This window comes from Microchirus variegatus (genome assembly GCF_963457635.1).
Source record: "Microchirus variegatus genome assembly, chromosome: 11".
Classification (NCBI taxonomy): Eukaryota; Metazoa; Chordata; class Actinopteri; order Pleuronectiformes; family Soleidae; genus Microchirus; species Microchirus variegatus.
In genome coordinates this window covers 2,527,665-2,542,541 of record NC_139812.1, presented here as the reverse complement: position 1 = coordinate 2,542,541, position 14,877 = coordinate 2,527,665, and the positions used below count along the sequence as shown (strand labels likewise).

At 42.1% G+C, this 14,877-nt stretch overlaps 1 protein-coding gene across 1 annotated transcript in view; it reads left to right on the top strand.

The window, feature by feature from the left end:
• The window catches only part of ehbp1 (EH domain binding protein 1), a gene marked incomplete at its 5' end in the record, with an annotated part of 139,893 nt that overhangs the window by 105,084 nt on the left and 19,932 nt on the right, over positions 1-14,877 (top strand). Inside the window, one exon of the mRNA XM_083898167.1 lies at positions 509-632. Coding sequence (XP_083754293.1) covers positions 509-632 — 124 coding nt within the window. The remainder of the gene's footprint in view (positions 1-508; positions 633-14,877) is intronic.

Sequence of the window (14,877 nt, the reverse complement as noted above, 5' to 3'; positions counted from 1 at the left end):
CCAAAAAAAATTGTATTCCTGAGTGTTACTTTGATAGTTCGAGGTGTGAATAAAGATTCATTTGAGTATAACTGCACGTGCAACTGTCTTTTTAACATGTAATTGAAGTAAATGACAGTAATGAGATGAGAGGAAGTGAGAGAAGCTAAACAAAGCGGAGAAATAAGAGGCAGCAACAGTTAGTTGCCCGATGGATGTATAGTCTGTTGTGAAATTAAACTCTCTTTCTGGGCAACTTCTATGTTGTTGGTTCGATCATTTCCACTTTCCCCCTTCTTCTGCTGTATTTCTTCCCTTTCTCATTCTCCTCCTTTATTTATTCTATCCCTTCATCACCCTTCAGTTCAGTCCATCTCATTTCATTTTACTTCTTTCCCAATATTCTTTTTCATCCCTCCGTCCTTTTTTATGCATTTCTGTTTAATGTTATATCGCACTACTCTTCTTTTCTCTCATAACCATTCTCCCTCCCTCTCTCTCTCTCTCTCCCTCTCTCTCTGGTTGACAGAAGGCGTTCAAAGACACCAGTCAGTATGTGGTTGGGGAGCTGTCTGCACTGGAGAGCGAGCAGAGGCACATAGACGCCCGAGCAGCTCGCGTGGAGAAGAGGCTGCGCTATCTCATGGACACAGGTACCCCAAGCCCAATTACACTGGAAAAACAGTTTTGGCAAATTGAGCGTACGCACGCACATACACACGCATGTGCACTTGGGGAGTTTGTGTGTGTATTTATGTGTGTGAGAGAATCTTTGAAGCCCCCCCTCCTCCTCTCTATCCCTCCCTCCCTCCCTCTCAGTTGAATGTTGAGCGATGGAGCGCTGGGTGGATATGAAAGGAGGGGATGAGGGAGGAGGTGGAGAGGGGAGGGGAAGGATGGATGGGGAGGGTGGGAGAGGGGGAGTGTGTCTCGGGGATGGGAGAAGAAGGGAGACCTCTCTGGGCTGGGGTGATAAGGGAGCCCTTCATGGGGGAAACGATAACTGGGTGCGATAGCGGAGCCCCAGCCGAAGTCTCCACTGCAGCCGTTTGCCAGCCGCGGCCCCAGCCAGCCAACCTCCACACTATTGAACAGTGCGCTCAGCCATGCACAGCTACACACATACACCCTCCTTCGCCTAGTACATATCTGGCCTTCATTGATATGCTGTATAAGGAAAGACGGGGGTGAGTTAAAGGGAGGAGAGTGGGGAGAGGCAAAGAAATGTTTAAAAAAAAAATAAAATAAAAAATGAGGCAACACAACATGAGCACTGACACAGTTCACAAATCCACGATAGATACACACAAATGTTTACACGCCCGTGCATACAAAGTGAAATCTGGTTTGGCGTATGGAGCTGGATTCGGAAGGTTTTTATTTAAGATTTGGCCGAGGGTAAAGCCTTGTTAAGACATGAGACAGAGTGCCGAGCCAAAAGAGGGGCCTTGGCTCTGTTAAGTCCCTAAGTGAAATTGGAGAATAGCATCACATTTGTGATACTAAACCATCCCATTCCTCACCAAAGAATGCTGTTGTAAAAAGAAAAAGTTGCGGGAAGTGTTGAATTCCGATATTTGCGAATGTTCAGAAAGTATCTGTGCAGTATTTGCTATAATAATTTAGTAGCAGCTCCCATGCTCTTTCTGATATATCGGCACCTAACTTGCTGGATTTAGCTCCAAAATCCTACAAGAGCGTCACAGGGGAGGAGAGAAGACGGGGCTTTTAGAAAAGCAAACTGGGGCGGTGGGATTTGTGCTCACCTTCTCCATCCCATTTAGGTGACGATATCAAGAATATCTCTCCTCTGTTTGTTGTGTTCGTTTTCCTCCTTTTTCGCTTCCCTCCCTCTGCCTCTGTGCCCTCTTCCCCTGTCGGAGCACATGCTATTGTGTCAATCTGAAGAGCTGTTTTTCCTTCCTCTTCTTCTTCTTCTTCTTCTTCAACCACATATAAAGCAGATGCTAGCCAGCAAGACACCGGGCTATATTTACTTCCAGATTCCTCACAAATAACAGGGAAGTTGAGGACATCATAATAAATAAAAGATAAGGTGATCTCAGAAAGTGAAATTCACCTCATGTGATTTACACCCCTGATTGTTAGCAAAATGTTGTGCCGGACAAAACACATAGTTTTGGGTTATGTTTATAGTTGTATAAATATTTAACTGTATTTGATGGATTATATGGTATGTTGTATTTTAGAAAAAAAAGGGCCACCAACTTAATGTCAACAACAGTAATATGGCTGTGATGCTCCCTCCATTTTGGCAACACTTCCTCTCTGGCACTGCAGTGCACCAAGAAAAACAAATTTCTCCCTGATGTTGAACACATCACTCACTTCGTGAAAGTGTTTCTATATCTCATTTTGCAGCACTTATTCCCAGAGACTCTTCCAGTAGGTTATGGATTGTACCTTTAGGCCGAGGTCCAGAGGCATTGGAGCGAGATGTGCCAGTGACAGGTGGTTACTTAAGTCACCTTTATTACCTCAGCTACTGAGGTCACCTTTCTTTAGGCTGTCATAGATGAAAGATATGTTTTTCTCTGAACCCGAATGTCTGATTGAACTATTGCCTGATTGGCTGTTACAGTATTGATCCATCACCGTTTTCTGCTGCTTCGACTTTACTCAGGGATATGGTGAGAAATGACCACCAGCTACAACAGCAAATGTTGATATTTATTTTTATAACTCTGCCGGCCATACTTTTGAACACTTGCCAATCTCTTTGGCCTCCAATTTTATTAATTAGATTACAAAACTTCAGAGACTTTTATTTTATTAGGGTTCTTCTTCTTCTTCTTCGAAATAAATCGCATTTTTGAGGGCCTGGACATGCCCAAAAACTCACAGATTTCTGCAACTGCATCAGAACTGGTGAAAATTTACGTCTGAAAGTGGTTAGGGGAATGTGCATAAAAAAATGGAAGTGGCCGGGGCTGAAGACTGATGTCGAAAACTTCTATTTCATGTTTTTATTTGCAGTTTTGTTGGCTACCAATCAATTCTCTGGGTAAATCTTCCTGCTGAGATAAATTGGCTATAAATCACCTTGATTGGGCTTTATGCACACAAAGCCAGGCTCTGTTAGACACAGTCAAATCTGTTAATTTCAACATGAGCCTTTGAGGCTACATCAATACGTGGCGATTGGACAGTGATATTTCAAATCTGCCACCAACATGTGTCCAATGCCTCAATTAGTCCTGTGTTTCAAACCAAAGTAATTAAAGACAATAAATCAAATAAAGGACCTAAAACAAAAGACTCTACCCAAACACACATCTCTTGTCTCCTTGTCTGTACTGGTGCTGTAGCCATTTAATAAGTCAATTATGACACGTCATATGTGACAGTTCTAACACTTCAGTAGAAGTTGAACGGTGTGTTTCAACTCACCTTCGAAGTCCCAAAAAGAAGTGTAGGCTCATCTCAGCCTGACTATGGATAACCTCTCACTCAAGCTGCCACCTGTACAGAACATTGACAAACATGACTCAGCAGAAATCTCAGAAAAAGATAATATAATAGGCAAATGAATAGGATTTGTTTTAACGTCACACTCAAAAAAGGAGTATTTTCTTTATTATTCTCATTTTCAGAGTTTTACATGAGCAGTGTTTTTATAAGGAGAGACTGTGTCTGTGCAGTTTATGTTCAGAACTGACGACGCAGAGTATTGGTAGCGATGCATATGATCACGTGACTCGGACCTGTTGAGGTATGTTTAGGTGAGCTCAGTGCGCTGTGGTGCTGTGGTAGATGCACAGTGCCGCAGGACTGATGGGCAGATGTGAACAGAGAGAGTGACTGACCCATGACTGATTGTTCATCTCTCCGCTCCACCAGCAGAAAGCCTGGGAAGATGCACTGTGCTCTGCTGGTCCTCAATATGCTTTTCTTTGATATCGCACGCTTTTGCTTTGTCATTCCTGCAACCTTTCCTTTCCTGCCACTCTCAATATGCACACTTTGTCTCATTTCCCTTAAGGAACCGGGACTTCAATGATCTTATGTCTTTAACCCTTATTATTTCTCACCTTTTTGTCCTGATCCTCTCAGCTTCCCTGCATCACTTCTTCACCTTTTTTTATGTTGTCTTATATTCCTGAATCACTCTCTCTCTCTCCTTCCTTTCTCTCACCCCTACTCCCCTATGTCTCCCTTATTTTTCACACGTTTCCTCTCCTCCCCCCTTCCGTCCCTCAGTTTGGGCACAATGCAGCTTTTCTGTGGCATTTTCTATTACGCCCCAGCCCTCCCCAGATGAATCCACAGTAATTGGGGTGGTTAATTTATTTACTCAGAGGCAGTTCACAGCACATTAAATAATAGAGATAATTGAACAAGAATTGTCAAGTGTCTTCTGATATCAGACACATTACAGGAGGGAGTGTGCATAAAACTCCATTTCTATGCCCCCATTGTTTATGGTAATTAAGTACACAGATTTATTCCTTGGTTGCCTTCCAAGCTTATGGCAAGCGCCATTGTTGTCTTCTATTAATATGTAATCAGTAAATAGTTTAATTTTCTAATCTGCGGTTGGAGAATTCACTTTCTAACAACTCTTAATTACTGCTGGGCTCTAATGAGTCTCACCATGCTGACACAGCCAGCCAATCGGAGGCTGGGCTCGAGTCGGGGGGGAATTTGAATTCCTGTGACGCCCCCCCCTCGACTAATGAACTTGTTATTCTTGCACCACTGGGAGAACTGTCCTTCACTTGTGTCATAGGAGAAGACTCCCCTCCTGCAGCAGACTTTATATATGGGAGTTCATTGATTTTATGAGAGGATTATTAGTGCGTTTATATACTCTTCATTTTTACTACAGTAGTGATTCATTGCTTTCTTTGCAGTGGAACGTTATCAATCTTTAAAGTGCTTCGTTTACATTGTGCTCATGAAGCATAGAATTTACACAAGACCGACTATTTGATTAGATCATCGACATTTCTCTTCTGCTATTCATCATTTGCGTGTTTCTGCCGATACATGTAATGCTTCTGACCTCGGCATTGTTGTTTCTCTGAAGGTATTGTTGCACAGAAAAACATATCAAACTCTCCTTATTGAAAATTCAGCTGGCGGTATGATGAGGCATTCAAATGCATCATGTAGCCTTTGCAGAAAATCCCCTTGCCCCTGTTTGAATATATCTCATCCAGCCCCCTACCTGGCCTCTGCACCTATTTACACATGCCTCCCATTTCAAATTGCCATATAACCTGTAACAATGGACGCAATTATCCAAATAATGGCACTTAGCCACACCGTAAAGCTGCCCCTCACCTACTGCGCATTTGATAAGAGATAAACAAGCAGAGAGAAGAGAGAATGAGTTTTAGCTCTCCCAGATTAACATATGTTTAAAAATTGCACTCAAAGCAGATAAGATTGACACAGGGTTTTTATGGTGCGCGTTCCTTTAATCTGCCTTTGTGTCTGCGAGTCGACAAGAGGAGAATGGCATGTGGAGGGATCCAGCAAAGGCTTAATGTACTTTGCACATGCGGCCTATCCTCCTCTGTATCTGAGAGAAGGGACACAACAGACTGTCAATGCCTTCACACCGGGAAGAGCCACTGGCCGCTCTGACTTGGTTTGCGATTGTACGCAGGATTGCAGAATGTGAATGGCTTAATGTCAAACCTATGGCGTTAAAACCAACAGGCAATGTTTTTGTGTGTTCGTAATTGTACTTGTTATTTTATAATGTCGGGATTAAGATTACCACTTCGTAATTCTGCCTTAAACTGCCTTCATAACAGCAAGTTTGAGTGACATGTCACCTTTTGTTAATAGCATGAACACTCGCATTTAGAAGTTTAAATTAGCACACGATTGTGCTTTAACTTTTTCTTTTCATCGTTTTCGTCACACGCTTGTAATGTTTTCACATTTCTCCCAAAATCATCTAACACTAATGGCAGCGGGGTGCAGGCATCATTGTCACTCAGTGTTATGTTTCTTTTCTTAGCATCAAGTGATCCGGCTTCTCACTCTCTTTTTTCCCACATCTGTCGTCCTAATCCAGCATTGTGGCAGCATCGGCTTATAGTTTGACTAAAGATTTAAGCTGGGCTACGCAAGTGTCGTAGGGATGCACGCACATACACACATGCACAACAAGCCCCGCCCTGTCTTGTTGCAGCAACACAAACAGCGTGTGCAGCTTTAAGTATATTATCAGGGCCAGTTCTTTTACAAACGTATTGCTAGAGAAGCTTAACATTAATTATTGTAACTTTGGGCAGATTACATCCGTGGCCGTCTTGTAAGCGCACGCAGACTCATCTTGACCTCCTCTACGAGAGCTTAAAGACACAAGAATGGCATTTTACCAACTTTAATGGGATAACCAGCCTAATCTTTCAGCACTGAGAGAAGAAAAAGTGTTTAGACTATAATACCCAACCCAGTTCTCACTCTGAAAGATGGAGTGACAGAAGTTCTTCACATCAATATTTACTTTGATTTTCAGGTACTACATTATGTAGTATGATGACACTTTTAACATCTTCTATTTTGATTATCAACATTACGTTTCACGTAGCACTCTCCTCGTGGCTCTGCCAATAAAAAGAGATTTAAGAAACACCAGCTGTGTCAAAGGCCTGGTTCTCTGTGAATTGTGATTGAAATAGTTGTGCAGAGAGATCACGACTTGTTTATCCATAATCACGGGCCCATTTCGTAAACTAAGCTCATGGCAACAGATAGACAACCTAAAGAAGATGCGTCCCTGTTTGAAGCCTTTGGTCATTTTCTTGTTGTTGTCAGGGTTACGAAAAGAGCACTCACTTTCAATCGAATGGTTTTGTATTAGACCACAGTGGAATGTGTTTGCAGTCATCTTGAATTCACTTCAGGAGCAAATGCACCGTTCTTCCCTATAGGGAAGGAACAAAATCTGGGGATCACTCCTTTAAAACCCATTGCCTTTTTCTTGCCTTTGAGGCGACAAAACAAAGGATTTGAGCTTTTTGTTTTGTGTGATATTGTGTGTGTGTGTGTATGTGTGTGCGCGTGTGTGTGTGCGCGTGTGTGTGAGCGTGTGTGTGTGTGTGTGTGTGAGAGACTCCAAGGTTCATGTGGGTCAGAACACAGATTAACTGCACCCCCCCACCATTGGCCTAGCACACACACATATAAACCAGACATTTATAGATTTGCCAGTCATTTTTTTACTGTTTGAACCGCAAAACAATTTAATTGTTCATCTTGCAAGTGACCAATACTGAGCTTCTGTCTCTTTTGTGCTTTTCTTACTCCCACCCCCAGTTGAGCATAGTGACACCCCACTCACTCCCAGATGTGCTCCGCTTCTTTTTTTTTTTCTTTTCTTTCTTTTTTCCACCTTCTTTTTGCTAGCTTGGTGTCAGCCTTTCATACATTCTTTAACAGTGGGGATGAAAGGGGGATTTTTAGGAAGATTAGGGAACGGGATCCTCTAGGCATTGTCTGAGAATCTTCAGATAAAACGAGCTGGGTGGATGGAGTCAACGGGAGGGAGCGAGGGAAGGGAGTTTGTTGCGATGAAGCGGAAGAGGGTTTAGCTGTCGACGCACCAGTAATTTTGTTTTGTAAATTAAAGCAGGAATTTTAATGGGAAATAAAAATAGTTTATAATAATAAACTCTTCCTTTATTGTTCTGTCTGACCTTATTTTTCAGATTATTTCCCTCACTTCAAGTAAATGTCATCATCTAAAGTCTCGATAAGAACAAACATGAGCTACAGAGGCTCAGACTGCACTTTGCTATAGTTCACAGACTCCAAGCAAACTCTAAAGTTGAATAATAAGAACAACTAAGTGTCTGTAATGTCCGCAGCTGTCCGTGTGCACGTCCATGAGGGAGTATAATTGAGGCCTTAGCCTGCCAACGATAGGGCCGATTAACATTTTCAGCAGAGGGTGAGTAAGTAGGGTTGGTGGGCAGGGGGGCTGTTGGAGAGAATTGGGAGGCGGACAATGGCCGCTTATGATAATCTGCTCTTTATTGGAGCATCCCGCCAAAGCTTTCATCAGCCGCCTTTCTACCAAGACCCCATGCAGCAGCCGGTCCAACAAACCCTGCTGCAAGCTGCCAAACACATCGTCTCACACACAAACACGAATTATACAAGTTCCACATTAACAAACAAACTCAATATGTTCATACAGAGAGCGAGAGAAAGAGGGGGGGGGGGGGTGGTATGTCCAACACACCCAGTGACAGAACTCACATTTTGCAGCACAGTGATGGACAACAAAGCTGCAATTTTATCTTTGTTATGTACCTTAACCAGTCTTTCATATAACTTTTGCTTAAATGTCACTTTTAAGGTTTGAAGTGAAGCTTCAAATGGTTTTATTCATCAGACTTGAAGCATTGAACAGAATTAAAACTGAAAATCACAAAGAAAAAAAAAACATCCTTTCCATTTATCTCATATTAACTGGGGATGTTTTTTGGTTTTTTTATCTGGTTGATTATTATTTATCTTACAAACTGCAGCCAAATGAGATAATTGAATTTCAACCTTGCAGTCAATTAATCAAGGCTTTCTTATGTTAACGTATGCGGTAGCACTCGACAGTGCAGGTTAATGACAGAGGTTTGGCCAGTAATTACACCATTCACTTGCTAACACAGCTGCTCGCCATGCTACTGTTGTCATCAACCCCCCCTCCCAACCCCCTCATACACACTCCTCCCTATTTCCCATTGTAATGAGCACTCCAGGCTACAAATACCAACAGCTGTCTTTCCCAATACATTTCCATTTAAATATCTATTTAAACACAGCAATTTTGCATGTGTGTATTGTGGCCCAGTGGCATTAACAGCCTGGTGTTGGTGTCACTTGTATGCTCTGCCAGATTAAAAGGGGAAATATTTGACACATTTTCAAAAATGATATAATAAATACATTATTCTTTATTTAATTTAATTTAGAATTTTTTTTTAACCTGAATAGTTGTATTGATATAGATAAGAGTGACAACTGGGCTGCTGTTCTTTTAGCAAATCTCTGAGAAGAAGGAAAGGATAGAGTGGTTGTGGGAAAGAGTGAGGAAGAATAGGGGAGAAAAGTAGTGAATCGCCGCACAGAGATGTAAGAAGGATGACTAATGTTGTTAGCAGAGCCATTACTGGTCCACAGATTAATTCATTAAGCAAATTCATCGTTCACCTCCCCTCGGCCTCCTGTTACAAGGCGTGTAATATGACACCCCTCAAATTTGTTCTAACATCTACCCCAAGGGGGGTCGACCTCCTTCTTACACACCCACACACACACACACACACACCCTCCTCCTTCTCTTTGCTAATGGAGCAGGCGGAGCCACTCATGCTAAAAAGATTTCAGCTGTCTGTCAGCACGTTAAAGGGGAGGGGGGGTGTCCTCCGCTGGGGGTTATCAGTGCTCTCTGTCTCTCTCCCTCTCTCTTCATTCAGAGGAAATACTTCCTTCCCTCCTTAAAAGCAACAGATTTTCTTATTAGCTAATGCCTCAAAATACTTTTAAATGTTAGATGCCTGAACTGCACAACGATCCGAAAGTGACAACACTGATTTCAATCATTAAGTATCTTATTGAAGAGTACGATGTCACATCTGCTCACACATGCACTCACTACTTGTCAGTTTTTGGTCCTTGTCGAAAAGTACTGCACATGCGATTCTCATCTCTACTATACCAGTGTGTGTGTGTTCCTCAAAACACATTCACTCTGCTCCTGTCAAGGATCACACTCCTGACAGATTTATGCTGATGTTTGTGTTTAGCTGTTTCCCCCCATTAACACCATCAACAGGTACTAACATTTACACTAGCACTAAATCAACTCGTGTTTCTCCGCCTCCCTTAAGCCCCACAAATGGTTCACACCTCAGTGTGTGTGTAAACACATACTCGGGGAACTAAACCACCTGGCTTAACCTAAGCTTAGCCCCACCGAGCCGCGGCTTATCTGCAAGTTTCAACAGTGATTTCATAATACTGCTTTTAGCTCTGGAGCTGCATGTGGCAGAGAGGAAGGTCTAGCTGTTTTGCTTTCAGTCGACGGTCGAAACAAATCACGATCCGTATTTGAGAGAAAGTCAGCATTTTATTTTAAGGACAGATGCTTAGGTTACAATGTTATAATAACATTTTCTTCAGTGTAATAACTTTGTTTGCAGTATGACCAGGGACATTTCTTTGGTTACCTATCTGGTTAGATTGTCACAAGTATGTCCAACAAAATATCTGTAATTCCTAGTATTACTGTGAAACTTTAAAAAATATATATATATATATTTAAATGGCTCTAGAAAACAGTGCCATCACTTTGCGTTGCCTTTTTTTTTTTTTTTTTTACCATTTTTGCTTTGCACACAGATTTTGAAATGGGAAAAAATAACCATAATTTGGACAATATGTTGGCTGGCTGGAAAGCATTTTGTTGCTCAAATGAAATATTCATGATTTTACTCATTCATAATTATCCCAATAATAAAAAATTTAATGGATGGTATAATCATAAATCATCCCACCTGTAGTCCCTGCTGCTTTTTTATTGACAAGTTAAGGTTAATGAGAGTCATAATGTTAACATCCTGCTTAATTTATCTTTTAACTATTCTTTTTTTAATTAATTTAGGTCTTTAGAAACAAGTAATGTTGTTCATCTTTGTTGTATGTACGGCCATGTTCACTGATGGTGAACTGTGACAGGAAGGAAGCATCACGTGATCTGTTTTTGATCAGAGCAGGAACGTGTTTTTTGCTCTGGCTTTTTTAGAAATACATTCTACTCTACATATACTTTTTTGGAAGCAAGCCAGCTAAGTTACAAATATTTAACGGCCTGAGTAGGCGATGGCAAGGTAGACCCCCTCTTTATGTTTGCCCAGCTTTCAGTAGTGATGATGTAACTCCCTCCTGCTCCCCAACAGCCTGGCCACACTCGAGCAGAGCAGTCAGAGGAGAAAACGAACCCAGGGCCTAACAAATACATGAGGGTTTGGTTTAACTAAATCCCACAGATAATGGCCACTGTGTCAAAGACTAAAGATAGCGGGAGGGGTGGTGGTTGTGGTGGATGGAGGGGGATTACTCTGGCGTTTTGCATCAGTTACTTTCTGCTGGGTGGCCCTGCTTGTCAAAAAAAGAAGGGAGAGAGATGGAGGGAAAGAGAGAAAAGCATTTAACGCAGCACATTGAGAAGAAGAGGGCTCTTAATTCCATCAAAGCAAGGGGAGAAATCAGCCATTAATTTATTCTGGCCTCTCTCTCACACACACACACACACACACACATGTACACACACATACACCATATACACCCCTTCTCTTGTGTGCTCCAACTGTTGATGATTTCAGAAACATCTGGTCCTCACCAATCTTGGAAGCCCACCTGGACCAAGGTTGACCAACTGTGATCCGTGTGTGTGTCTGTGTCTGTGTGTGCACTCCTTAAATGATTGGTGTGTGGATTGAATTATAGCTGACATGAAGAGAATTTTTTCACCCTCAGATTCAGGAGGAGGGGCAGATGACTGAGCTATTCATTGGCTGATAAGAACTGATGGAGAGGTTAATAAGCTACACACCCAGGTCATCATAGGCTTTCTACTGTGTTACAGAGGAGAGTGGAGGATGATGATGATGAGAGAAGGTGTGCGTGCGTGTGTGTGTGTGTGCTTGTATTTGTTACCTCTTTAAGACTATTTCTGACATAAACGGGTTTTGGTCTCAATGAGGCAGAACCTAATTTCTAAGGAACTGGTTAGGGCTAAGATTTGATTTGTGGTTAGGTTAAGGTTAGAGATATCGCTTTGGTTAGGACGTCTAAATGAAGTCAATGCATTGTCGGTTTCAACATATTGTTATAGGATCCCCCAACCATCTCTCTGTCTCACAGAATGTTTATCCGAGTGAGTGTGTATATGTTTAGTTTGTTGAAGTATAAAGTTGCCACTCGGCAACAACAGCAATTCCTACCTGCATGCATTTACATCTTCTAAACCTGAGACTTTAATGAGAATTGCTAAGTAAAATGGGTTCAGAATCCCATGAAAATGGGAAATAGACTAATTATCGTAAATAATTCAGTGTTAATTACACAGTATATACGGAACAACAAATAATCTCATCATTGCTTTGTCTAAGCCTCACTTATACTAAAACTTTCTGGCTTTTTTATGGTCCTTCAGTCCAATCATGCAGTGTCCCCACGGCTTGATTATAGATCGGGCACAAATATTTCCTCTTACTTACTTAGATTTTCTGATTCTGATTTCAATCAATCCAAAGCTGTCTTGCCCCCCACTGCGAGACTCCTTTTAAATTAGATTTTTCGGAGGTGCTCCAGTCATTGTATTATACTTTACTTGCAGTTTCATCATGTGGCTGTACAGACAAACCTCAGTATCTCTGGTCATCATTGCACAGACACTTTAGCCTGGTACAGTATTATGTCTGTTGTTGAAATGTTTTCTGACCAGAGTCATGAGCTTCAGTCTCTATGTAACATCCCAACATAAATCTGATACAGACATCCGGCAGATTTTCTCAAAGAGGAAAAACTTTTAGTTAGGAAGTTCAATTCAGTGTCAGAAGGTGAGAACTTATGTTTCCATTAGTTTTTTTTTAATTAGTTATTTCTATTGAGCACTTCACCGCTACAGCATTTTAACACCAAATCAGCCATGGCTGTAAGTCTAAAACAGTGCTATTTTCCCACAATTCTCCTGTGTAACCTGAGGCTAGAGGCAAGCACCCCATTGAGCAGAAAACAAAACACTCAAACAGAAAACTAATCTTTCTCCCCCTCCTCTCTCTCTCTCTCTCTCTCTCTCTCTCTCTCTCTCTCTCTCTCGCTCTCTCTCTCTCTCTCTCTCTCTCTCTCTCTTTCTCTCTTGTACACATAACTGTGTTTTAGCTGTGCTGCTGCTGCAAGTTTTTTTTCATCCAGGTTTTTATATTTCACACCTCTTCCCTTTACTTACATTTGTTGAAGAGATCCAAACGTTGACACTAGTAAATACCCCATTCCCACTGGTCAAAGAAATCCCAGGTTTAGACAGGTTTTTTACCTGAAGGAATGTGTTTGATCGGCATTCACTCCTGGGTCAAGTGACTCTGCAATGCATGCTGGGTTTTTTTTATCAGCTTTGGCGCCAATCGGCATTAGGCTTGGGTTAGAATGCTAATCTCTGTTTTTGCCAGAGATGTGCCGCTTCCGGTGCAACACTTTGACACATGTTCATCTTCTGGCTGTTAACATTAATATATGCAGTGATCCTTGCTTTCCAAAATTTGGGACTGCACTTAATATCATTTATTTTATCAATCAGAGCATCTACATGATGGATTTTAAGAGCGACCAGAGCAGAATATGCAAAATAGCAACCACTGTAACTGAGGACTATGATGGTGGTTGTTTTGGTGGTGATTTTCTTAAACCGATACACCAAAAACCAACAGATATTTTGACATTAACTTATTGGAACGTTCTGCTCAAACTGTGTAATTGATGTTCTTTACTTCAGTACATACACAACACAGAGCAGGTAGAACCGCAGCGTTCACTCCTATTTGTAGTGTGAGCTGAGGAGTGAGGAGAGCCATGTTTTCCCAGTGAGCATCACCGCTGGTGTTGAGGTGTTTGATTGAAGAAGCTCACTTTGTGTTGTAAGACTGAAGCCTAATAGAAACTAGCCCCCAAAGGTCCAAGCAAAGGCTCTCATTCTGGAAAATAGAAAAAAAGACTCCAAGCAGGACCCTAGCATGGGGTCTCTCCTCTCCCTCTTCATACCTCTTGTCCTAGAGCTAATAGGGAGGCACCGGGCGCCTTTCCTGCTCCCTATCACCCACTCACCTTAATAATAAAAGAGAGCCCCCTGTGGAAAGGAGCTTGCATGAGCTGGTGAAGATCACGCTGTTAATAGGATGATGCCTTTTTGCCTTTTGTCATGAGATTATGAACGGGGATAGCCTCTCCTCGCCTCTCCTCTCTGCTCCTCCACTCTTCTTTACTCCACAGCTACAGGCTTCCTGGAGGGCCCCGTTGAAATGGAGTGGAGACAGGCGTAACTGAGGCTTTGTTCCTCTGCTTGTATGGTAAAAGGCTCGCTAATGAAATACCTTTTAGGGGGTATCGGCAGGTGAGCTCCCCAATCAGGCATTTCTGCAAAAACACACACTGGCGCACATACACTCACATATACTCCGTCTCCTCTCATCTGCCCCCTCTTGCTATATTAATTACCTGAAGTGCTTTGGCCTTGCAAAAACCTCTCTCCCTTCTCTTCATCCAACACGACAGCCACAATGGCCTAAACTAGCCTAAAGTGGGGGATGCAACAGAAAAGGGAGGATGATAATGGCAGTAATGAACACGGGTGACAATAATGAGAAAGGTAATTGAGAAATGGTACATGGCAGGTCCTCTGATTTTCCTTTTCCAGCCTCAAGCTAAGTGGGGACAGGTTGAAAATCATCTTATTTAGAGCTCAGTTAAATGGTTCTTGTAGTGCGTTAGGGAGAGTGAGGATTTCTGACGCTGAAGCTAAAGCAAGCTGACAAGCATGGAGTGGTGATACAGCAGCCTAATGGGTTAGGGAGTGCTTAAAGTCACTGTTTGTGTCATAGACTGTGATTTTTCTTTTTTTCCCCCCTTTTCTTTTAATTTCTTATTGACGTTGAGTGGCATGGTCAAAACAGTCTGTGCTGTGCTGTTAGGATTATTGTTAAACACCTCAATGCTTCACTGCTATTCTTCTTTTCCAGCCTGCTCTCTTTGATTGTTCTCTTCTCTCTGTGTTTCTTTATATACTGTCTGGATGCGAGAAATCGCTCCCTCTAGGACTGTGCACGCACCACAGACTTTCTTTTTGATCATCAACCA